The sequence below is a fragment of the Aedes albopictus genome, chromosome 2 (genome assembly GCF_035046485.1).
Source record: "Aedes albopictus strain Foshan chromosome 2, AalbF5, whole genome shotgun sequence".
Taxonomy (NCBI): domain Eukaryota; kingdom Metazoa; phylum Arthropoda; class Insecta; order Diptera; family Culicidae; genus Aedes; species Aedes albopictus.
The window spans coordinates 353,163,077-353,190,162 of record NC_085137.1 but is presented as its reverse complement, the minus strand read 5'-3'; the positions used below and the strand labels follow the sequence as shown (position 1 = coordinate 353,190,162).

The window sequence follows — 27,086 nt, the reverse complement described above, 5'->3', positions numbered from 1 at the left end:
TTTACATTTGACAACCAAAACCCAATCCCCCCACCCCCCCCCCCCCCTACCACCCTTAAGTAAATTTCCCCATGGAACTTGAGTCCAACGGGTCTCTCCTTACCCTACTTGAAGTTGTAGTTAGTGGGTCGAAATCCACATAATCTGAGGAACCACCCTTTGAGTATCTGATCAGCTAATTTTCTCATGCTATAAAAAGGGGTTTGATCTTGAATTATATGAGCATAATTTCTAATTCTTTTTGGATGTTTGAAGACTTCCAATAGTGTGAAGTTTACATTTTTTTTTTGAGAATGGATTTACTTTGTCTATTTAACCTCATTTATAAAGACAGAGTTTCTGTCAAAATTTGCAAATTTGCAGATTTCTGATGTTTCTCTTTATGGGGAACAATCCCTGTGGCTTCTGCGTACGCGGTACTAATCAGAAGCAGCCTACACGGAAAGTTCACAGTCCTTGGTAACAGTTGCTCATCAACAGCAACCGCCATAACGAGATATGTCACAGTGCAATTATCGTCCCCGCTAGTAATGGTAATAACGGTACAGGATGCTAATTGTAGGGAATCCCTCGCAGTTGATAACATGGAAGAGGATGAACGGATCGGCGTGTTTTTCGTGTTTGTGTCACGCAAATATGGACTGGATAATGGAATGGTGTGTATGTGCTCTGTTTGTCGCAAGATTTGCCGATACTTACTAAACTAGACTCATCTGGCGATGCTAAGCTTAACAACAGTACACTAATATTCACAGTCAGAGAACCTGAAACGAGAGAATAGGGGTACTGTAGGTTAGTTGCAATGCTGTTATGAATGTACCCTTTTTTGTGGGACTTGAATTTGTTGTTGTGTTGAATGGATGGTTATCTATAACGAACATGCATGGGTTAAAAAACAGCACACAACAAAAGCGAGGTATTATTAAAAGTACAATGTGTGTCAATATCTGTAATTAACAGGAAGAAGCTTCTCGTTTTCATTTTTTTAGCATTCCGTGCATGAAAGAGCAATTAAAACTTGGCAGCGCATTTTTATTGATTGATGTCCGCTTATATTCATTGGTTGACACATGGTTCATATATGTATAAACACTTGCTGTACACTTGTTGATTGATTTCCAAATGATGTGAAAAGTGATGATTGGCCTATTTAATATATGAATGTAGAAAGTCAGCCGATCGACTGTTAATTAGGCGGTATCGTTTTTTTCCACTGAACATATGTTTGGAAATCAGCCAGTTGTGTTGAGCAGTGAAAGTATTGCTTTGATATCTTTATAATGCCAGTGGTGCTCAGCCTCAAATCGGATTTTTTTTTAGGGTCACAATGCTATGAGATTCGAGAATTCATGATAACGTACTTGAGCTATATAAAAATAATTATTGTTATAGTCTGTTATTTTAGAGAAAATTTTGTTAGTTTCTGTAATTTTAGAGTTCGGAATGGGCCATATAGGAACAGCTGTAAAGGCGTGGGTATTTAGCATGACCATGTTGATGGTGACGAACATGGCTTCCATTTTTTTGAAATGCCTTTATGATTGCGATATTTAGCTTTTTTCATTTCCTTCGTTTTGGTTTACCTGTGATTGTTGTTTTTGAATCGGTAACTCATAGAGTGACTGGAAGGGAGAGTTGCATCAATGCCAAAACGGGAACAGCGGTCATCTGCCAACTGCATACAAATCACCGTTCCAAACGAGCAGGAGACCTGTCAAAATTGGAACATGACGCCACTCTTCCTTCCAGTCACTCTAGTTACTCACAATCGCACCCAGCGTGCTGAAAGCAAGAGCTGACAGGGCCAGCTTTCCATTAATCTTTCTGTAGTTGGGTGTTTTCACCCGTGGTAATGAACATTTGGGTCTCCTATTAGACGCTGCCACCCACTTCACGTCCAAAGCGTTTTCCAGGCTGTCTTTTAACCAATTTAGTTCATTTTTTGTATGTGATGAGTATACAATAACACACTCAGTTTTTACCGAGCTCGGCTGTGCGAATCTCGGTTTCTGAATTTTAACCTTTTAACTCAGCAAACAAAATCGTAGGTTGCTTGGCAACAAGACGTGTTATACTGATTCTCAGCATTTTTAAGCTGAGATATCATGACAACATTTAGCTGAATACTCGGCTAAAATACTTGAATGAATACATATGTTCTTCTTAGTTGATCAGTCTAACGAAGCACATAACATTTCTAAACTGTTTATTTAAAACAGTTCGTTGTTTTTGTGTGGTAACGTTCCTTCCAGTTCACCAATCATGTTGAAACGATTGTTACCAGTGCTGTGAGATCCAAACAAGAACAGTGATGAAGACAATCCGCACGAGAGACGATAGGCACCACGATCCTTGAGAAAGGCCAAACCCCAAAGGCCGAAATGTCACGAAGGTAGAAAACAATCGTTCTGTACTTGAAAACTGAGAAAGCCACCCGAAACATCGATCAAACATTCATTAAAAAAAAAAAGCACATGTAACACAAAGAATATGATTTTTTTCTGGGAATCCTTCAGGGATGTTTTCTGGTATTTCATGACGATTTCCTTTAGTGTTTCCTCTCGGTACTCCTTCTTTGTTTCTTTGTAGAATTCCTTCCGGATTATTCCCGATCTTTCATCAGGGATTCTCTTGGGATTCCTTCAAGGATTTTTTTTTTAACTATCGTCGTGCATTGGGGTCATTATGCCCCCTCAGCGTGCACTAGTCAGCGAGGTGAACGCAAGCTAATGCACGAAAAAGGTTAAGAGTTCCTCCAAAAAATCCTTCATTGATACCTCCTGCGATTACTGCATTTATTATTACCGGGTTTGCGCGGGAATTCCTTTCAAGATTTATTCAGTGGTTGTTGTTTTCAGGATGCTTTCCAGTTCTAAGTTTTGTGATGATAATAATGAAATTTCGTTAGCAGTTATGATATTTATAGCGACACTTACTTGCAAAATTTCATCAACTTTGATCAATTGGTTTGTAAGCTACTAGTGTTGATAGGGGAGAGTGTAAGTGCAAATTTTTCGTGTTTATCATGCGCGATGTTTGCCTATTCATAACTTTTGAATTTCTCTGCCAATTTTTATGAAATTTTCACAGAAGGTAGTTGATTATGTGTATATTATGCAAAGTTTGATGATTATTGGTATAATACTTTAAATAGTACAATCGAGACAATAAAGGGTGCTGACTAAGTGCTGGCGTTCAGTCCCAATACATGTTTCGACTATAAAATTCTTGAAATTTTGCCTATGCAACAATGTAGATTGAGGGGTTTTCAGCCATTTTCTTTGCCAAATTCAAAAGTTACAGCACTGATAAGCAAAACTAGAGGCTGTACAAAATTCAATGGCACACATTCTACTCTTTTATTGCTACAACAAAAAGTACTGCAGCGATTCACATGAAATTTTGTAGGGAAAATGAACACATCTTAAGATGTTATTAGACCAAATTTTAACAATTTTAATGTATCTATTGCAGAGTTATAGCTGTATTTCTGTGTCCCGATTATTGCGGATACAGGGTTAATTTTCGGCATTGTTTCCAGGATTCATTCATTGATCCTTCCCGGGTTTACTCACGGATTCCTCTAGAGAAGGGATTCCTCCCGAGATTCATTCACGGATTATTCCTGAGACTGCATCAGAAATTTATCAAAGATTCTACCTGAGTTTTCTTTTAGGTTTCCTCCAGGTATTTCTTGCAAACTTTCTTCTAGGTTTCATTTAGAAATTCGTCCTGTTATTCAATTATAGATTCTTTTAAGAATTCATTCTGGGATTCCTTATGAGATTATTTCATTGATTCGACGCTTTGACTTTCTATTCCGCAGAATTGTAACTGATTCTGTGGCTTATCTGGCTAAGGCGCCAGACTAGCGATACGAAGTCGTGGATTCAAATCCCACCAAAAAAAGTAGTATTTTTTTTTTCACAAATTTATTTCTCAATTTTTCAATTGAACACACATTTTGTTTTCAAAGTCTAAACTTTTCTGCTTCTTCAGGTATACCAGCCAACTGGTACAGCCAGCGTAAAGCAATATAGGGGAACAGAGTCCAAAATGCCAAGATGGGGTGAAATGGCCCAACTCATAAATCCACTTGATCATTGCTATAGGTGAATGGTGTAAAGATATGTTTGCATTAAACATTCTTCTAGCAGCTAGGCCGCCAAACCCACGAAAAATCTTTTGTTTTTCCACTGAAAATTGGCAACTTCCGGTTTTTCGTGCTTGTAATTAAGGTTTTCGGGTGATTTTGTTACCAGCCAAGTGTTTCCAAGGAGATTGAGGCAATCATGGAGGCGCATGGTTGTTGATGTCTACGCTGTCCATGTTAGGGGTCATTCAAATATGACGACCATCGTTTAGCGGGGAAGGGGGTGATACTCCATGTATTGAGTATACGAAAAAAAACCTGACAGAGGGATGAAATTGAGTCGAAAATGCCCGAAGACTAATGGACGTAATTTTTGAATGTTTTCATGAAGTGGCATCTTACCCCATGGCAGATGGCCTTTTTGCACCTCCGGCCACACTTCCGTTTTACGACCCAGTTTTTAAAATCGCTAAAAATCGATGAAAATGCAATAATTTAGTCAATATTTTTGCTGAAGCATCGAGCAAATATTGTCTAGTCGCTGTGACCACTTTGAAAGCCTAACAAATGAGGCTATATATCATTAAAAACGATGAAAGTTTAAAAAATAGCATATTACCACACTTTCCCCTAATTATCTGCCCTTCATTGATTTCTCCCGAAAATGTTACCAGCATTCATTCTGGTATACATCCGAAGATTCATACACGGATTCTTTCAAGTATTTCTACGGAACTATTTCAGGGATTTCTCCAGAAATTTCTTCTGCAATTCCCTTCCTGTATTTTTTTTTGAATTTCACTCTGGATTCTCCCATGTATTTCTCCCGACATTCAAGGAATCATTCTGAGATTCTTTAATAATGTCACCAGGTTTTTTGTGGAGCGGACCTGGTGTGATGGTTAGAACACTTGACTATCACGCCGAGGACCTGGGATCGAATCCCACTCCCGACAAACTCGCAAAATGTGAGTTCTTCCTTCGGAAGGGAAGTAAAGCGTGGGTCCCGAGATGAACTAGCCTAGGGCTAAAAATCTCGATAATACAGATAAAAAAAAGAAGAAAGGTTTCCTATCTGGATTCCTTCAGAGATTCTTTCTGGAATATATTCATTGATCGTAATCTTTTTATGGATTTACTTTCTTAATAATTCGACTGTTGATGTTTATGTTTGAATGTTTGAAATCTTTTGAGGAATAACTAAAACCCGGATTCTTATCCACCTCCTCTCTCCTCTTCTTGGCGTAACGTCCTCACTGGGACAAAGCCTGCTTCTCAGCTTAGTGTTCAATGAGCACTTCCACAGTTTTTAACTGAGAGCTTCCTCTGCCAATGACCATTTTGCATGTGTATATCGTGTGGCAGGCACGAAGATACTCTATGCCCAAGGAAGTCAAGGAAATTTCCTTTACGAAAAGATCCTGGACCGACCGGGAATCGAACCCGTCACCCTCAGCATGGTCATGCTGAATACTCGTGCGTTTACCGCCTCGGCTATATGGGCCCCATTCTTATCCACCATCCTCACATTTATTATTGATTTACAAAGGAATATGTGGCCAAAGGTTCTTTCATGTTGTGTTTATGTTTGTGTTATATATGCTACTCACTAACTGTGCTCCGTTCTATGGATTTTTTCGGTATTTTTCCCGTGATTCCTTTCATAATGCTTTTCAGGATATCTTAATTGATATTTTCCGGAATTCACTCAGGATACATCTTTCCAGAATCCCTTTATTGATCCTTCCCATGTTTCCCCCGGGATTCCATCAGGAACTCTTCCGGGCATTTCTTCATAGATTCCTCCCGTGATTGCTTTCAGATTTTTTTCACGGAATATTCCTGAGACTGAATCAAAAATCCCTCAAAGACTTTTCATGATTTTTTTCCTGGGCTTCCTTCAGGGATTTCTTCCAGGTTTCATTCGGAGATTCTTCCCGAGATTCTTTTAGGGATTTCATCCGAGCATTATTTTGAGATACCTATGATGAGTTAGCTAGGAATCTTTTCGGGATTCCTTCGCGAATTCGCCTCTGGATTCCATCTAGGAGTTCCCCTAGCAGTCCTTTTGGGGTTTTTTTTTTCGGGTTTTTCTGGGTTTCTTCCAGAACTTTCTCAGAAACTTTTTTAAGATTCTTCCAGGGAATATTCTCGGATTGTTTCGTGGATTGCTCTTGGTATTCCCATAGAGATTTCTTTTGAGCTCCAAGGATTTCTCGTAAAAAGATGGATTCCTCCAGATGATATCAAGTTTGCTACCCTCATGATGGTCGTGCTGAATACCCGTGTGCTTAGAATCGGTCATATGGGCTCATTCATTCGGTTAAGTGTTAATATAGTGTAATATGATTTTTCTCAAATTTAATTTGGAACAAATTCTATTTTAGGTTTGATATAAAATTTATATTATATTGTCATCATCCTATATCTAATCAGTGACGTCAAATTTCTTCGCGAGTGATTCCGTTGATGAAAAGTGATGAGGGAAATTTTACTACGGAGATTCAGTTCAGTGAAGCCTCGTAGCCGTGCGGTTAGGGTCACCAAGCTTATAATCGCACCATGCTATGGGGTGAGGGTTCGATTCCCGCTTCGGGCGTTGAAGCTTTTCGTGAGAATAGTTTCTTCCCCGTTTCCACTGGTGCATGCTCCGTTTGTCCGTTGTCTAGTGTTAAGTTTAAAACAGTCTGTACAGCCGAAAGCTGAAGACGTAGTCCGTGTCTTTTTGAAAATCCGCAGATTTTCGGTAGAAATTTCTGGTTTCCCGAAGATTTATTCTTCAGATCCGTAGATTCGTAGAACTAACGCATATCTGTAGATCTACATAAATTTCCATAGATCTGGCAGCACTGTGTTAACACAAAAAATCCTTAAAACCCTTAATTCATAATGTTGTTTTGTTGTCCCTGTCAGATGATTACAATATCAAAGCAAACTTTTCAATCTCTAACCTAATTTATTCATTAGGAAGGGTGATTTACCCCTCCACAGCACAATACCACTTCCATCCTCATTTTAGTGTGTTCCAACCTGCCCTTTAGTGAAAGCTACAAATTTTATTATCATTAACCTCAAACCAACATTCCAGAAATTCAGCTGTCCCAAAGCAATTCGTTCCGCAATAATATGAAACCTCCTCCAGCCAAGGTTCATCTTTTCAAGCATATCACCACCATGGCGATACGGCGAGCAAGAGTAAGGAAAAAGTTTTAATTTTCTCTTGGGTAACCTTTACGCCGTAAACCTTTTCATTCGAGTTGGTTTATGTGTCTGTCACATTAAAGGAAACAGGATATTCCACTAATTTCAAGGTTGGATAGCGTGGATGATGAAAAATGATCATTAAAACAAGCAGAAGCGACGTAATGGAAGCATAGAATTGTGTCATCATAATTGCTTTGGGTGACCCAGAATATTAAAATCATTTACTGTAGTACCAGAGCTTTGATGTGGTGGATGGTAAAAGTAAGTATAAGTTTGTATTAATGATCCGTCGTGAGATGGTGACTGAGCATCGCTTATCGTCGTTAGTAGATTTTTTTTGTAGAATTCAATTGAAAGATTATCACGGCAGTAGATTTTTGAAAATAACTGTGATGTTTAAATTCACAATTGGGCACAACACAGATTATGATATGATATTTGAAATTTTAGGCTGTGGCCTATGCTGCGGCCATCCGCAGCATGGTAACTTTTTGTCTTCTAGGTTATCTTCTGAAATTATTGAATTACACTGTACATGGACTACCAACAAGAAAAAACAAACACAACACACTATAAACATATTTATCATTCCTCTAAAAATAGAAAACGTATGTCAAGGACTAAACACAAGCTGAAATGGCAAACAAATTCACAAAATATACGTTTGGTAATTTTGAATCGAGTTAAGTTAAATTTTTGAATAATGTATGTAGGAAAACCAAGTGTTTCAATCAGTAAGAAATATAAGCTCTAGAGTACAGGCTAGTTTGGAAAGAGACAACACTTGAATAAAACATACATTACATTATAACGATCATGAATATTTCCACTGCGACTAACATGAATATCAGACAGAAACGAAGTACCGTAACGAACCTAAGGATATCGAAACAATGTTTAACTCTACGTATTTGACAAAACTTCAAACTGGTGTGTTGAAAGAAAAAAAGGAATAAAAATCGAGACCAGTTTCAGCACTGGGAGAAAAAGAGAATTGAAAAAAAAACTGTCTAGCGAGTAAATAAAATGATAGCTCTTATGTGAAAGTATGGCAAATAGAGAGATAGAGAGAGAGAGTAAAAGACTTTGCAAACGGACCGCGATTCTGGGGACGTCCTGGAACGCGCGTATCAGGAATATGTTTTGCCATTTCCGGTGTTTGCATACCGCAGCAGAAATCCGCATCTGCAAAGAGGAAATATGAAAACATTTTTGCAGTGTGTTGTAATTGTACGGTTGGAAGTTTTTTTTTGTCGTTGTGGTGGTGTGAAAATCAACAGAAGAAACGAAAATGCAATGCCTGACAGGTAGAAGTTTCCGCAAACATGATAATAGATAGGTATGTTGCGTTGATTGATTTTTGGAATAACTTGCAGAAGTCGTGTTAGCCAAGGAGCCCTAGAATCGAAGTATAAATTACTTTATTGCAGTAGTTAAAAATAAATTAAAATGCCATACCAAACCAGGTTGAATATGTTGATTAACACAATTGAGTATAATATACAGGAAGTTATGTTTGAATAAATTAAATGAAGTGAAATATACAGGAAACTTAGTTTAAGAATAGTTATCAAACATTTCAAAACGAAAGACAGCAATTGCCCAGTTTTTAATGTAACAAACTACACTTTACTTCATAAAATATTGAACAAATCTAAATATTATGCTTAATAATTTAAATGAATCTTCAATGTGACATTCACAAATTCATATTTATCTTTTCAAGGGAGCTATGGGAGCATATAATAAAGCATATAATAAATTCGATATAGGGTGTTTATGCCGCCCAGCTAACACAAAGTCTTATATGATGTTGAATAGGATGCTAAAGTGGAGGCCATATGCGTACCTGCTTCCATTTAACCGCGTGTAAAGTGTGCGTATATCGCCTCCATTTTTGCATCCTATTCAACATCATATACGATCGCGTGTTGACTGGGCGAAGGCCATTAGGTCGAAGATCATTAGGCCGAGGTCATGATAATGAATCGCAATTCAAAAGTTATGAAACGGATCTGTTGTTTTTACCTTTTGTAATTGTTAAAAAACTATTTTCACAATGAAACTAGAAAGAATAGCCTACATTTAAAAGAAAATACTCATTTTTATTTAATTATCAGCAATTTCAACGCAATAAACACTGTTTTGCCAGTGTTATTAGAAAGAACGATCTATGTTCAAAAGAAGGAAAAATTCATGCTGTGGGTGACGGATTCAATTCCCGGTGGGTCCAGGAACTTTTCGTAAAGGAAATTTCATTGACTTTCTTTGTTATAGTGCATTTTCGTGCCTGCCACACGATATACACATGCAACATGGTCATTGTTAGTCGTAGCTCTCAGTCAATAACTATGAAAGAGCTCATAGAGCACTAAGCTGAGAGATTTTATTCCAGTGGGACATAATGGCAAAAATAAGACCCAATGACCATTCGGCCTAGTGACTATTCGGCCGAATGGCCTGACACCAATAAATTGATTTCACGAGTATACTAGAATCGGAAAAGTTCAACTCAACATTAACAACACAGCAAAAAAAAAATACGATTCAGCTGAAAATGCCACTATCAACATGAGTTTGTTTAATAAATATAAAAAAAAAGAAATCTTAAGGTCCAAGCCCGGGCCGTCATTTGGGCTTGGATAGACAAAATGATCGGGATAAGCAAAATTTTCACATCTCAAAAATTTTTCAAGTAGCTGTTACTTTTCGAAAAGTGCAGCAAATATTTAAAAAAAATTACTGTAAGTTGATCATTTAGTTGTGTGTTGGTGGTCCAATTTTCGAAAAGATTGGGCTATTCTGCACGAAGTTATAAAGATTCTAAGAAAAAGGTATATTTATCCAATAGCCAACGTTGAGTTATTATATCTCTGGATTCAATGAACCGAATGAAATGAAATTTTCACCAACTATGACTCGCACAATGAGCTATCAAAAACTTTTGACTTAACTTAAAAATGTTAACACGAAAGAAAATTATAACGGTAAGATTATTTTTTCTAATAAAACACCAAATTATCCAAAACTTTAATATCGTTTCAAAATTCAAGATGTAAATTATAGTTTATTTAAATGCCCTCTAAATGACTTATATATAAATGTGTTTCGAAGGAAAGTAACAACATAGCAGACAATAAATTGAGAAAGTAATGGGATGCATATTAAAAATAAGTCAATTTACTAAAAAATCGTGAAATGAATGAAATCGCTTTAACTTTTTCTCTTGTTAAAAATTTCAAGTTAAGTCAAACGTTTTTATGAGTTCATTATATAAGTCATGAATGGTCGACAACTACGTCTACATCACACACGTCTACATCACACACACCGTGTCTATCCCCTGTATGCTTCAAATGTAATTTATGTGTAAGATACGAAAGCGTTTACCCTAAGGACCGTTCTTGAACCACGGAGAGATTCTTCTATTATTTTTTCGATGCAGTAATGTTTCGATTTTATCACGCCCTCTGGGCATCAGTCCTTTTCTTTTCATTAATTTGCTGTTACATTTGAGAACAAGTGTTTTTCCAATTCTTCAATATGAATGTTGAAGGCGTGTTTTGCAACGTTCAAATATTAAAAAGGCTTATAGATATTGAAGAATCTTTCAAAGTATTTTTGATAAGGGGCATGATAAAATTGGAACAATACTGTAGCACAGTTAACTTTTTTTTTAAGAAATTCCTTCAATATATTTTCATGATTTTTTGTATATTGCTCCGCTGAGTTCTTAAGTAACGCAGTTTCCTCCAGCTTTTTATTTAGAAACTAGCTGACCCTTCGTGGCTAGAAACGTTTGCTAAAAAAGTTTTCACAATTCCAAGAATTGTCATAGGGAGTGATACACAATTTAAGTTATGCAACCTTTATCAAGCTTCCTTCCCCAATAGGTCACAGTTTTTGTATGGGACCATACCATTTTTGTATAGGTCATCACGTTCTGCAAAAGCCTCCTTGCTCCTAAAAGCGTGATGCAATTTGAGACAAATGGCTTAAATATATTCGATTTATGTTTTATGTTCATCTACAACAACTTTATTCAGAATCCATTTTTATTCCTCTGAATATCCTACTACCTTCTTTGTCTTTTTCAGGAAGGTTCCAGAAATTTCTCCGAAATCGAACAGAAAGCTTTTTAATATGACATTCTTCGTGGAAAATACTCGAACTCATTTGTTATAGGTTTGTTTCCTACAAAGCATGATCGAGAATGTTCATGGATCTTCGATTTCTGATTCTTCCTCTTTGCCCAGGAAAATTCAAGAAATTTCTTTATATATGAAATAAAAACCTGCAGGAAAGAATTTTCTTCGATTTTGAAACAGAAGAATCTCGAATATTCGAGGAGAGTTTAGTTTGTGAAACTTTATCTCCCTTCCTATTCTTTTTTATATTTTTCCTCTCCTTATTCATCTAACTCTAGATCATGCAATGCTGCCGTCACCATTCCACTATACGTGGAATATTTCTGTGAAACTTTGCTTAGTGTAACGGGAGGACAAAGGAGGACACCCAATGCCATTTTTTATTTCCTTAACCCTAAAAGGGATACCTTCATGGCCTCAGTTTCGTCACCTCGCTGAGTGTGTTCCATCAAAGACGAGCTCTGAAAGGCGCCTGGGGTCCAATGGACCCCAGGTATCCCTTTTAGAGTTAATATTATGTTAGCAAATGTTTATTTAATAGGGACCCAGGTAACCAATAGCTAATTCAATTGCCTTTATTTAACACTATATGCGCCTTTACTGCAGGTCATTAAGGCGAATATGGAAGTATTTCCTCATTTTTTTTGGTTTTTGATTTTTTATAAAATAACGAAGCAATATTTTCAAAATCGGTTTTCGTGCACATGTAGAGTATGGATCAAGGTACATATCTTCCAATTTTTTTTGTGGTGGGAAAAGTTTTCCATTTTTGCAGAAACCATTTTTTTGTGCAATTTTATTCAAAAATGGTTTCTGCGAAAACCAAAAACATTTTCCACTACGAAAAAAAAATCAGGAGATACCTTGATCCATACTCTACATGTGTACGAAAACCGATTTTGAAAATATTGGTTCGTTAGTTTATAAAAAATCAAAAACCAAAAAATGAGGAAATAGATCCAGTTTCGCCTTAAATACCAATCTGCCGTATATGCGCCATAAGTATGCTAATTTAATGCAAGTTTTGGCCGAATATACGTCTGATTAAATGCTCAATCTTCCTGTCCCTCAAATTGTCGAAAGTAAAATCAAACATATTTTCCCCTGCTCATTTCAGCCATTTCATATTCTTCTCTTTCTCTTTTCATTTTTCTCTCACTCTCATGTGCAACTTTAGAGACTGTTGTTCTTTGCAGTTGGTTTTTGCTGATCTCGTTGATATTGGGGTTTGATCAGTCGACCCTCTGGTTGATGATGCTACTGAACCGCGCTACAGTATAAGCCACAAATGATCAGATAATGTGCGTTGATTTTTATTTTGATTTTTTGATCTTTTTAAGGCTTGAATACCACACCGGCAGTTAATCTGTTGTGAACAACCCGGGAGCTTATTGACAGCTGCCGAACAACGTCAGCGTACCTAAAAATTTTGGTCCGGGTGGTACTGTCAGATTCAAAGCGACAAGCGCTACTTTTGAAAAGGACGAAATCCAAGAATAACACACCGCACAAAACATATTAAAACAATAAACAGGAACCTTAATGTGTTGTTTTCACTTTTCTGGCGTAGGAGAACGCAAATTAAGTTCGGCATGATGAATTTTGTTCATTAGAATCGAAAATTATATCTATAATACGGGTAGATGCAAAATAGTCGACTTTCATAAAAATAATTCGAAATTCATGTTTTCTGCTGGTGCGGTTAATAAGCATCTGCAAGTAATAAATTACTATCTATGCCAACATTTTACAGCTGCATATCTGGTGGCAAAGCCAAAAAAGAAGTTAAAAATAATCACTCGCAAATTTTTGTTCGAGTTTTATCCTCGGTTTGATTTTGTATGTGCAGTAACAAATTAATATGCACGACCGTTTAAACATGTGCTTTTATTACATTTCTTACAGCAACAAAAAGAAAATTCAAAATGATTTGAATTAAATGAACAATAGTTTTTGCGCTTCTGTAGAATACGTCCTTTTGATACGAAACGCTAGCCTCTCTTTGGCTTCCACTCACCACGCACCAAAAAGATGTTTTTGCATGGACAAAAATTGTTGCTTCTGTGAAGGATGGACCCGTTGTTTACGTACAGTAGCGACATCTACGATTTGCAAGTAGGTACGCGAAACTGAGCTCATCTGTCAAGTAGTGGGGGGGTTGGTTGTGAACCAAACAAGTGCTGATAGTTAAATCTCTTGGCAGTTTTATGGCAATAAAGCAGCAGTTGTGATGCTTGTTAACCAAAACATATCCAACATTTGATATGCTACACAATAGCTGTCACATTTTAGGCGACATTTGAATTGCTAATATAAGGCAATTTAGCAGTCGAACTGCTATGATACGGTAGCAAGCAGATGTAATGCAGTTTATAAGCTGAAATACGGCTTATTTAAATGCCAGTTGGTTACCTGGGCGGTTTATTCGCTACCTGTGACAGACTGAAATGTAATCACCTGCCCAATTCTTCAGTGTACAGACGCTCGGGATGTACCATCTCAATCTAGCTGGAGTCAAAAATATAACAGTTCCCAGGATACACTACTATTTAAGAACGCAACTCTTAGATGGCGGTCCAGATTGTCGACTTACCATTTTGCAAAACCTATGGCTGCCCAAGGTACCAGAGCTGCGGCAATACACGCAAACTGGGAACAGCTTATACATGATGAGCGATATGCAGAGATAAAAACATGACCGTTTTTACTTTTCGTAGGGACATCGTGTTATGTGTTATAGTGAGCTTCAATAAAAAATCTATTAAATTGGGAATAAGATGTATCTCGTATTTGGCGAGAAAATAAAAATATCAACAATGAGTTGTACTTCCACATTTATTCATATGCACTTCTTCAGATTTTATCACATTGAATTTTTTTTTCAATATAAGTCACATCTCCTCAGGCTTCTAGAGCGTTGGCGACTCCTGGAGCGCCGTCGGCTTCTAGAGGATCTTTGATTTTGAGTACACATCTGACATTGTTCCGGTTGAGCTCGAGGACACGCTCCACAGAGTTTCTTAATCACTGGGCTGTGAGGACATAGGATCAAAGATTTGAGGCACCGGTACAGGAAATAAAAGGCGACTGCAAATTTCAAATGGTTGGCCGCCATCAGCTTGAAGTACTGACTCAGTCCCATCATAACGTACGTTGGCTTGGTGTTCCGATCCATGTATGCTGCAATCGCAGCACTTGAAGTCGAGAGAAGTACCGCAAACGGACGCCACACCAAAACCATCAGTAGGTCGCTCACCACCAGGTTTACCAAAATGGAAACGATCCATGCCAAGGCTTGTCCCACCAGTGAATCGCTGAATGTCTTCAGAGAAAGTTGATACCGTGTCAGAAGGTACAAAACGGAGAATTTCAGTACGCAATCGCTCAGGTCCGGCAGTGTTGTATCCACGGCTGCGTTCTTGAACTGGTTGATGATGCTAATGTGCGAGAAGTACATGGCCAGTACAATCAGCACGTTCACCACAAACGCGAAAATCCAACCCTGGGAATATGCTCGGGGTGTGGAAGAACGACAGGGTTCCTGGCAGGAACCGTTGACCACTACCGTTTGTTCCATGCTGGAGGATACGAAAATTTTGTCGCTAGCCGAAAGGAGAATTTGACAACTACTTTGTGTATTTCGGCCAACGTGAACTACGATCGATCGCAATTTTTTCAGTTACGATAGATGTCACGATCTAGGGTCACGATGTCACCATCATGGAAATTAATATCTGAATGAATTCCGGCGCAGTTTTTCTTCGAAGGAAAGAAGAAAATGTTGCTTGTGAGCCATGGACGAAAATTTATTCTCTTCGGAAAAATTGTGCGTCGGAATTCGGTCACAGGAAAAATATCTAGTGTGTTGTGACACTGGAGTGAAGGGGTTAGCTCAATAAAGCGCGAAGCTGCATTTTGTACAACACTTTAAAAAAGCCTGTTTGGTGTAGGGGTGGTGGGGGTAAAGTGGACAACCTAAGCATTTCGGTCGTTTCCCGCGGAAATGCGGCAAAATCCATCTACTTTTCCGAGTTACATGGAAGGTAATGATATACACTAGAAATCTTGTAAGGGGTTGCATTTAAAAAAAATGTTTTCTTTGATTATTTTCTTCACCAAATCGTGCATCAAAATAGCGTGAAAAAATTGGTTGGGGTAAAATGGACAATCGATGGGGTAAAATGAACAAGTCGTTAAAAGCGTTATATAACAGCATATTGTTTCTATGTTTTTAAATACAAACTATCAAATTTCATACGAAACCTTTAAATTGTCGTTTTCAAACTTTTAATACAAACTTTAAAACACACTAAAATAATTATTGTAAAAATAGTGTAAAAAACAAGCACTGTTTTGGATGAAAATTATATTTTGCTGATATAAAATATTTTTTTATCACTTCTTACTTCACCTATCTCACGATATGTATGACGGCTGATGATTCTGAAGTTTGCAAAAAAAAAATATGAAATTTTGGTGAAATTTGAACCGATTGTCCATTTTACCCCCACGGTCTAATTTTGTTAAAATTATTTAAACAACTTTTTTTTTACAAAACTTATTTTTTTTCGGTCAAATATATTCTTCGTGGACTTTATTGGTTTAGGGTGTAAAACTTGTAATAATTTGAAAATAACTTTCGAGAAAACCTTAGCAATTATAAGCAGATTTTACATCATTTCCGATTTTCCACGTGATTTTTAAAGCTTTTGTCATCTTGAAGAGGTTTATATGATTTTAATGTTCAAGATCGTCAAAAGTATAATAATTCATGCTTAGGCATAGAGTAAAGTGGGGCAAAAGTTCGAGTGGGGCAAGAGTTTCTTTTGAAGTTTTTGAGCTCAATTCAAATTATTTCTTTCGGGTGTCAAGGTTGTTTGAACCCTTTTTGAAAAAGAGTCTTTCACTCCAAAAATTATTAAAATTGATCAATATTTCGAGAAGTTATGACAAAATGTTGGTTTTTGATCAAAACATTGTAACATGCGATGGCCCTCCCAACGCATGGAATGAAATTTTAATGAAATCGAATTCGATATTTTATTTTGGGGCGTAACTAGGTATATTTTGAAGATGCTCTAGCATGTATAACTTTTTGCAAAAAAGATTTGGAAATCGTATTTTACACATAGTGGGGCAAAAGTTCGAATTGTGGGGCAAAAGTTCGAGTCATGTGGCAACTTTAGGTATAAAACTAAAATTCTGCAAAATGTACATATTATCTCTAAGAGTGATGGAGTTAGTGAGAAAATTCGATTAAAGTTGAAAAAAAATGTTGTTTTATCTGAATTTGGCGGAAAACTACTAACTTTTGGTGTAGTAAATTTAACCCTGATTTGGGTAAAATCCAAATCGAATTTTAAAGTGTATTCCAGTTCTAACACCAAATATTAAGTGGTTACAGGTATTCCTATTACCAAAGTGTCCAAATAGTGTGCTACGGTTAACGAAATTCCACAAACACGAGATTCGAACTTTTGCCCCAGTGGTGGGGCAAGAGTTCGAATAAAACACACACATTCAAAAAGTGTTGTAACTCAAAATTGAAAAGACATTTGGCGTAACTTTGTTCAGCAAAATTTTAGCTCATGGATGGTAGAATCCCCACACGGTATTTATTTATTTGTATCTGCTTCGATTTTTTGAGATAGGTTGAATTTTCAACTAAAGTCGAACTTTTGCCCCACCTTACTCTAAGCTTCAATCGTTGAAACATTTTGAAAAACAGTAAAAGCTATGAAACTTTACCCTGTCTATTTTACCCCACCTGTCCACTTTACCCCCACAACCTCTACACCACTCCAGCGTGGTTCTGGCGTGGTGGTGATGGCCGATCGCAAGCCGGAAGGTTTAGATAACATATGCTTTGAAGTATTACGGATATTAAAATGAAAAAAAAAAAGTTTTAAACAACTTTATATATTTTACAAACATTGAATCTACATAGGAATCACAAACTTGCGACCTATTCAAATCGAATGCCAGATTTGTACGTTATTTTGTAGACTTTCGCAGCGTGTGACAAATATCTTGAAAAAGGCTTGAAGAGTGCGATCATTCTAACAATTTCTTTGTGAATTTCTCCGGCAATCTTTTGCATTGGAAATCTTTTCTAAAAGTCTTTCAGCAATTTGTTCTGGAATTTCTTTAGCATTTTTCAAAACTAACGGCAATCATTTTAGGCACTCTTCTGTCAGAAATTCCTGATGCAATGTTTGGCAACATCACTGCATCTTCAGAGGATCATCCCTGAATGCAGTTAGGAAATATTTCACCCCACTGTTAGTAGATGCACATTACAACAGCAAATCAGATAAAGAGAAGATGAAGTTTTACGATTTTACAAGGGAGGCATAGTAAAGAACAAATAAGGGAACACTAGGAAGTAGAAGTTTGGTCTCTGGGCCGTCAAAATCATAACATAAGGTAAACTGATTTTAACGTGTATTAATATAAATAATATTTAAATATATGTATCGTGTATAATAAAGGTGTTTAAGTAGGGTTAACCAATTTCACGTCACGAGTTATAATTGGTGTAATCCGGAGAATTACGACCACTCACAGTGTTTTATTTTGCCGGATTTCGTGCGCTTTTTTAATAACGTTTCAACCGATGATTTTAGCGATATAGTTTCTTCGGAGAAGTTTCTACATTAGACAAGGCGCTTCTTCTGGCATAAAGAGTTGAATGATCAATCCACCTATAAGTGAGATGAAAAAAATATTTTTTCAAAAAAATGCAGATAGACGTTTGATGTCGTTGGCAAAGTTGTGCAAAATGTAATTTTGAACAACTTTGTCAAAGACGCCATAATGCTGAATCTCATACTTTATATAGATATATTGAGATATATTGCGTTGTATGTGCATGACCCCTAGAAATCATATATTTCATCATAACTTTTTAACGGGATTTTTTAGATTTTTTGCGTCTTCTACAAAGTTGTTTGAAATGTAAAAATACATGTTTTTGCTGAACATGGAAAAACACTAGCTTTTAAAATTACAAAGTTATTTACAAATTACTGATATTTATAGAGTAACTCCGAACTCGTCTAACTGCTTTCGGCGCAAAATGGCGCAGAGAACCGTTTCGAATAATGAAACAACTATATTTCTACTATATCAAAATGGCTTAAACTTTTGTATACAAGTGTATTCTTTATGTGTTATGGTAAATAAACAAACAATTATCAAATATTGAAATTATTTCATAACTTCTTCATTAAACGATATAGAATTTCGCAATGTTCAGCAAAATTGTGTATTCTTATATGCCTTGTTTTCCTTGAAAGAGCCCGTCTTGTAATTTATGGACGTTTAATAGGGAACATAATTACCTATCCTTATACAAAATTTCATCGAAATCAAAGATGGTGATTTTGTTTTAATCGACTTTTTATTTTTTTAAATCTTTTTTTTCGTGTTTTTGGGTAATTATCAAAAAATAAGTTAAAAAAAAAGTAACTTGACTTATTTTTTTATAATTAACCTTAAAAACACTGTTTTATAGGAGTGATTCTTAGAGTAGTAATTTTTATAGAACTCGTTTGAAAAAAAAAACAATAATTCAAATCTTGGAAAAATTTCAGATGAAATGCGTTTAAATTTTTGTTGATAAAAACGTACAAATGTTTCGGTATTCATATTAACGGAAAATTTGGAGCAAGTTTTAGTTAAAATTCGATTCAAATTTAACAACCACCACTGGAATGGAAAATTTAGATTATATGCTGAATTCAATTAATTTTTCATCCGCAACTATTTATAAAGAACATACTTTCAAAGAAACAACCAATACATTCCATAAATTCTGTTAGATAACTTTCAGAATAAACAAATATTTGTTAATATTATTTACCATTTCATTCATGGACTTTTATAATTCCATCGAAGATTCTAGAACAATTTTTTTTTATTTTCTCCAGAAGTTCTTTTGGAATTCCTCGGAAAATGCTCTATGAGTTTCTTGAAAATTCTTTCTGGAGTTCTTGAAAATTCTTCCACGAGTTTGCCAAAAATTTCATCAAGTGTTCCTCAGGAAATTCTTCAGGAATGCCTTTGCAATTTTTTTGGGCGATCATCTAGAATTCCTCCAGGAGTTCCCAGTAAACTCCTTCATGTAGTTTTCGGAATTCTTTCAGGAGTTGCTCGGAAATTCTTCCAGGAATTCCTCGGGAATTTGTCGGTTGTGAGTTGCACCGCCCCCCACCCCCCCGCATATCGTCCGTCGCGATTAGTGTTGATCGTTGGTGATAGAAGGTGTGCCTTAATTGCCCTTCGGAGTGGAAGACCAACAAGCTTCGAATGCAGTGAATTAGCTCAGCGCTTTAGTGAAAAAGTGGAGCAATTCATTTGTGCTACCGCAAGGAGTTTTCGTTGCATGCGCTCGTGTTTCCCTAGTATCGGCTAGCCCATTCCAGTAGCGCAAGTGTGGTGATTTGGTCCCGTGCGGCAAATAGCCGTAAGAAAGCCTGTGGACGATCGGAAAATTGTGAGTATCCCGAACACTCATCGATCTATATCATCTTCCCCTAATATCACCGAAAATTTGCACTATGAGAGAGTCAATTATGTATTTTTCTGAATTCCTTCAGGAGTTCCTAACGAATTCCTCCAGAAGTTACTCGGGAATTTCTCCTGGAGTTTCTCTGCTATTCTTCTAGGAGTTCTTTAAAAAATCCTCCTGAATTCATCATGGAGTTCATCGGGAATTATTTCAGGTGTACCTAGGAAATTCTTCCAGAAGTTTCTCGAAAATTCCTTTAAGGAGATCCTTGGGAATTTATCCAGGAGTTTGCCGAGAATTTCTTCTGGAATTCCTTCAGTATATACTAACGAATTCCGTTAGGGATTCTAGAAGATAATGGAGAAATACATAAAGGATTTTTCTAGGTACCCCGGAGAAATTTCCAAGGAACCTCCAGAGGTATACCCGAGAATCCATTAAAAACTCGTACATATTAGGGGGTTTCCTGAGAAATTCCTGTAGGAATTCCCAAGGAATTCGTGGAAGAATTCGCAATGAATTCCTGAATGAATTTTCGAGAAACTTGTAGAAAAATCCAGAAGAACTCCCAGAGGAATTCCCGAGGGTCTCCTGTAAGATTTGTCAATGAATTAATTCCTGGAGGAATTTTTGACGAACTCCTGGAGGAATTTCGAGGGAAATCCTGTTGGAGCTCTCGAGAAACTCCAGGAAAAAATCCCGAGGAACTCTTGAAGAATTCCGGAGAAACTCCTGGGAGGATTCTTGGGAATCTCCTGAAAAAATTCTTTGAAAACTTATGAAGGAATTTCAGACGAACTTCTGGAGGAATTCATTAGGATCTACTGGAGGAATCTCCGAGGATCTTTTGGAGGAATTCTCGAGGATCTTTTGAAAGAATTCCTGGTGATCTCGAGGAGGACTTTCAGAGTATCTTCCGGAGGAATTCCCGATGAACTCCTGGAAGAATAGGCTCCTAAAGTCCTATCGGGATTCTTGTTTTAAACCACAATATATGGTTCAAGAGTACATATTTACTCATTTTTTGACGTTTTTATTAACCGTTGAAAATATATAATTTTTATTTTTTTAGCCTTTTGTCTCGTCCCTAGCTTATAACACATACTATGAGTGATTTTTTTCGCAGTGTATGTCAGATAGGAACATTTTTGAAATCCCAGTGCGAAAAATGTCGAGCTTAGTCACACAAGGTTGACCTCAAATGTCAAAGTAGAACTATTTACCATTTTACTTATTTCGAATTTTCTCATAATTCCTTTGTTTTTCAAGTTCGAGTAAAGTACAATTCCGATTAGAATACCATGCTTGATCGTATTATTCAATATAAGCGAGATTTCGTCTTCGGAAGCTTCTTAAAGAATTCCCGTGATTTTCGTGGGAAAGCCATGGAGGGATTTCCGGTAAATTACTGGAGAAATCCCCTTGGAGCTCCAACGTATTTTTTTGTTTTTTAATAATGTGTATTTTAACATCAAGCTTATTCTACACTTCGCTCCAACGTAAACTCTCGGGGACTTATGCAGAAATTACCTGGAAGCTCCTGAAGTAATTCCTTTGGTACTTCTGGAGAAATTCCTGAAGAGCACATAGACCAATTTTCGGGAATCGCCAGGAGGACTACCCGGTGAACGGTAGAAAATCTCGGAAAGCTCCTGGAGGAACACTAGAAATCACTTTAAGATGAATCCCAAAAAATCCCAGAATAAACTATTTATTCTCTTTTATTCGGAAAAGTCATGCACTAAGATATGCACTTGTTCACCAAGAAAATTTTCAATGTCTTATAGTGAAACTTATTTTCAGTGTATAATTTGAAGCTTACTAATGTTTGTGATGTTTTTACTTTTGCTATATTGTTAATATTTATGGTCAAAGGTAGTTCCTTCATGATCTGAAGCCATTGACTACGAAGGACTTTTCATGTGTAGATTAGGAATGGAATTCAATTCCAAGTCCTAGAGATTACATAGGATACACTAAGGTAATTCAAGCTCATAAATCTAGAATAGCTTATAGGTGTATGTATAAATTTTAGGAAGAATTAAAATCAAATTACGAATCAATCCTGATTGTATTCAGTTTTATCTACAAATTTAATTATCTAAACTTACTTTTGGCAAAATAAGTATACTGTTGTTGGGTTATTATACATATATGTTATAATATAATTTAATATTGATTCGAAGCAAAGAACAATAATAAGCTTAGTTACAGCACGATTCATACATTTGCACAATGCACTTGTGAGGGTCAACCGTTTAGGAGAAACTGAAATTCAATTAATTGAAGCTCAAACCAAGAGAACTAAAACCATTTAATGTGAGTTCTGCTAGATGTGTGTTGTCGTGTTGTATGTGTCAACTATGTTCAGCAAAGTGGAACAATAAAGGAACAGCAACAGCAACATGTTGCAGCAGTTAGCAGTTATTATGGACAGCGGTTCGAGAAAAGATCACAAACAGAAGAAAAAAAAACATATCGAAAGGCACGTAAAAAATAAGCGGAACGACACTTACCATCAACTGGTGGTAGCAACCTTTTGTCATATCGTGCGGCTGTTAATAGGTGATCTAAAATTTCTTTGTCCGACTTTCCTTCGGCGAATCTGGATATGGCGCAACGTGTCATCAATTCGTTGTGTTCGGCAGCAGCAGCGCATCATGATTGGCACCATGAAAGTCCATGGGTCATAAAATCACATCGTTGGTCATCCCGAGAGGAACGAGAGAGGAGAAAACGAATTAGTATTAAGGTTGAATCTTTTTTGTTTTTGGGTGGTTGCTTCATCAGCTTGTTTTGTTGGTCTACCGAAGTCAAAGCACGTAACAAGGCATGAAAAGCACGGTTCGTAGTAAGGATAACACGAAGGCTGGTGTGATGTTGTATACATTTATGGGATATTGCCAACATAAGTCATCATAAAGTGAGGCAGAGTAACATGCAATGCAAGCTAGCCACTACGTATGGTGTGTATGTGGACGCCCGACTTTCATTAGCGCTTCGATGATTGCCGTTTTGTTTCGGGTGATTTATTTTTTTATATTGACCAATCGCAATTCTTGATTGGGATCTATACGTTGCAATTCAGTCGAATACAGTCAATTACTACTGTTGGACAGCCAAGGCCTGCATAAAATGGTCGCATAAATATGTATGTCAATGGTTTCGGTCAAAATCATGGGTTATTCCCCAGAAATATCTGTATCTAATGTAATGAGAATGAAAGATAGAAGTACTATAACCAAACGATGAATACACTTACACTGAGGATACTGTTCGTATGTTTTTCATAGTTTACATCTTATGAATCAGTTATTTTTATTTTTTTCATCATTTCATAGTTCTCGTATGCTTTTCATACATTGAAAAGCGAAATCCATAAGACTTGTTGTATGAAAAATCTCATAAGAAGCATCGTATGAAAATCATAAGATGTGTTTTGAAACACCATTGGTAAAAAACAACAAAACCTTTTATTGGCTTCTAACTACTTCAACTTTCGAAGCCTCGATGGGCGAATGAGTAAAGCACGTACTCGCCAACCTTGACGTTCCTGGTTCGATTCCAGGTATCGATTTTTTTTTAATTTGTGCAAAATATTTCATAAAAATATGTATGATAGTCATAAGACATAGTTTCAGTTTTTATACGTTATCGCTATAATTTTCATACGTGAGTGTTTTGAAATTTATACAGTTACAGTATGACAATAATAGTTGGCGCTTTGAATCCAAAATCATAGTTCGTAATTATGATTTTCGCAAGAAATTCTTGTGGCAAAAAATCATAGTTGATTCGTATGATTTTCGGAGTTGCAGTATCCTCAGTGTACGGTTCTTTCGTGCAATTTTGAGTAAGTGCTCAGAAAAGTGCGTGGGAAATTGTAGCACATTTTGAAAGGAGCTACTGGATAAATCACTGAATTAATTTATATGATTTTATTGCAGGAATTCCTGCAAGAATGTCTGAAGAAAACGTCTTCTGTGTGCTCTGTAGATGTTTTGACAAAACCATGACAAATCCATTTTTGTGCGTCCAAATTATAACTGTGGCAGCCTGTTATCGACAAAATGTAAAGCGTTAGCATCGAATGAGTGGAACGAACTTTGAAACGAAACATTGCTAGCAGCTACAGTTTATTTGTGAATTACCGAGTTTTTCCTCGCCTGGAAGCAAGATTGATAAATTTTATTCATTAGAAAATATGCTCTCTTTCTCTCTTTTGTTTAATTTATGTACACTACAAAGATAGTACAGATTGCACTTCGAGTTGGAAAAAGTAATCTAAGCTGGTTCGGACGTAGGAAGCATTCTATAGCTGCACTGGCCCTAGAGGCAATCTTTCAATGATCTCAAAAGAAGTGGCTTTTGGTTTTTTCTGGTAATATAGAGCTATGTACATGAAAGGAAGACTACTAAGAGCTGACTACGGAAACTGAAGGTCGCTATGCCATAAGCAACAGCACCTCGATGTAAACATTTTAGGGATGATCTGCAAGGGCTAGAATGTGTGATTGTGTGGCTTAATTTCTGCTTGTACACGGAGAAACAGTCATGTGAAGTGTATTGGATGCAAATAGATTACAGTTCCCTAGTGTATAGTGATTGAGATAGTTATGCAATCGGAGCAAGAAGAATAATAAGCGGAAAGAGATCAGGTCGGTAGATTGATTTGTAATTACGATATGCAGTTTGTTTTCGGATAAACCTTTTGAAAGATGATACACACGTTGCAGATATGAGTGCAATATCGGATGGTAAATATTCAAATTCATTTGGATAGAAGGGAGTGGGAGGTCTTGCTGAAGTCTACGCCCCATACAAAGTTTCAAGATTATGTGTGGATAAATGTTAACATAGAGGAAAGGGTGAGTTTTCTCAGCTGGCCAGAATTTGGTTTACGTGCTGTAAGAAACAGCACTACTGGAGCGGGGGTGACATTGACTGCTTAGCAGTGACGAGTGAAGAATTTGAGATTTGTCATTAGTAAAAACATGCATGAAAAGAGGTTTTATTTATGCAACTTGCCTTGCATATAACGAGGGAGATTATTCAGCACCAGTATTTTCATAAGAATATGTAATACTGACGTCAACTACAGCAATTGCGCACGATGGCTGGAGAGCAAAAGAAAGTACAAGGAAGATTAAGGGATGGAGGAGAAAACGGGCACACTAAGGGGTCTTTTCGGGGCATCATTAGGAGCCTCATATAGGATTTAATTTCGAGGGACTTCAGGGAGTTTCAAAGGTTTACAAAGGAGTTTCGGAGAGTCGATGGGACTCACATGGGCATATCAAGCGGTTTCATGGGTGTTTTAGTAAGCTCATCGGATCCAGAAAGGTTTCAAGAGAAAATTTTAAGGAGTTTCAGGGGGTCTCAGACGATTTCAAGGACTTTTCAGAGAGCTTAAGGGACGTTTCTAAATTTACCAACGTTTCAGGAAAGTTTTAAGCCAGTTTAAGTGGATTTCAGGAGGTTTCTGGTGTTTTCATCAAAACTTCAGCACTTTTCAGGGGCGTTTCAGGCAGTCTAGCGACGTTTTAGTGGTCTTCAGGGGACTTCATGGCTTTTTAGGGGATTTGCATAGAAGTTTCGGAGCATCTAATGGATTTCATGGGATTCCAGGAGGCCAGGTGATTGAAGAAATTAGCTGAAGGATGAAGTTCAATGGATTTTCAGAGGTGTGTCATGAAGTTTCGGGTCTCTCAAGGGGTTTCAGAGGCCCTTTAGGTTGCTTTCAGGAGTTAAAGGAGATCTAAGGAGGGTTTTCGGGCATTTCAGGGGTGTCCCTGGAAGTCTCACAGAAAATCAAGGAATTTCAGAGGGTCCCAGCGTATCAGATTTCAGAAGCATTCCAGAGAACTTTAGAGGATATCCGGATATCTGGGGATTTCAGGGGGCTTTTAGATACGTTTCAGGAGGACTCAGGAACGTTTAAGGGATTGGAAGGTCTCATAATCCAGGGGGTTCAATGGGGTTTCAGGGGCATTTTCCTGGGTGTTTCAGCGAAGTTCAGGACGATTTTCTGAGACTTATCAGTGCATCAAGAGATTTCAGCGGGTTTCAGAGGCTCTTGGTTATTAACTGCCCAAGCAGCACCTGCAACATCATCCAAAATGTGGCTTTCTATGCTTTGGTCTTAAAGAGTTGCATTTAAACTCCGAATATCGTTAAGTTGCAGCTTTGTTTCATAGGAATTACTAATAACATCGTTTTTGACATCGATTTATGGAGGCGGAGCTTATATATTCCTCACAAGCGACAATACAGTCAGCTTGGCTTAAATGTGCTATGTAACATACATGAAACATCTTACTCTGGTTTGTTTGTTCAGATTAGGTTCCAAATGTGTTGCGGAAAACTTGCGCATCTTTTATTTTGACAGATTTCTAACTTGTGGCAAAGAAGGTACAATGAAGTAACGCGTAACTTCAGTAGCTTTTATGGTGCGTTGAGCAGCAAATCTTTCACAGAGCTTCTGGTGTAGTATGTAAGGTGAGTGGTTAATACTCCTGGTGTCCATGGTTCGAGTCTGGTCATATTTTTTTCATTTTTTTTTATCATTCCCCTTAGCTCAAGTTGCATAACGATTTAAAATTTGCGCTTTTTGCGTTTCAAATAAGAAGCAATTGTGTTCTGTTGTCCTTAATTTGAACAGTGAATAAATTGCACTGATGTTGCTGGTACTGGCTTTGAAACAAGTCGTGTTTCTTGGGCGTGGAACTGCTCATTCAACACCAAGCTGAGAAGTAGGTTCAGTCACAGTGAATGAAGGTAGCGAGATCACTAGCCTCTGTCCAGCAACTTCCATCCCTACCTCCGTGTGGCACTGGCCGGACTGCGAGCAAACTTAGGGAAGATTAGGTAACCTACCCCGGTGAGAGCTTCGGTCGTATGCTGACAGGCAATGGCGGTTTGCCTCTGCAAACCTGAGCGTCTGTTATCCAGGAGTAGCGGCCCACAACAGCCGCTCATGTCAGCGGCGGCTGATCAACGTCCGAGTGCCAGGAGAGGACTCTAAGCTCAACTGTGCACTGTGGTCCTCCGGAAAGTAGGGGGTTACTGTCAGGCCCTACGAGCCAAAAAAAAAACTGTAACGGAAAATCAGCTACAGAATAGTACTAAC

General features: G+C 37.3%; 1 protein-coding gene across 23 annotated transcripts in view; it reads right to left on the bottom strand.

The window, feature by feature from the left end:
* The window catches only part of LOC115253727 (glutamate-gated chloride channel), a 773,621-nt gene that overhangs the window by 157,519 nt on the left and 589,016 nt on the right, over positions 1-27,086 (bottom strand). For 15 of the 23 annotated variants that reach the window (XM_062852730.1, XM_062852735.1, XM_062852734.1 and 12 more), the window contains 3 exons: positions 22,474-22,562; positions 8,396-8,482; positions 700-764 (listed from right to left, as the gene is read on the bottom strand). In XM_062852730.1, coding sequence (XP_062708714.1) covers positions 700-764; positions 8,396-8,482; positions 22,474-22,562 — 241 coding nt within the window. The remainder of the gene's footprint in view (positions 1-699; positions 765-8,395; positions 8,483-22,473; positions 22,563-27,086) is intronic. The other 8 variants (XM_062852739.1, XM_062852748.1, XM_062852742.1 and 5 more) reach the window with 1 other exon arrangement.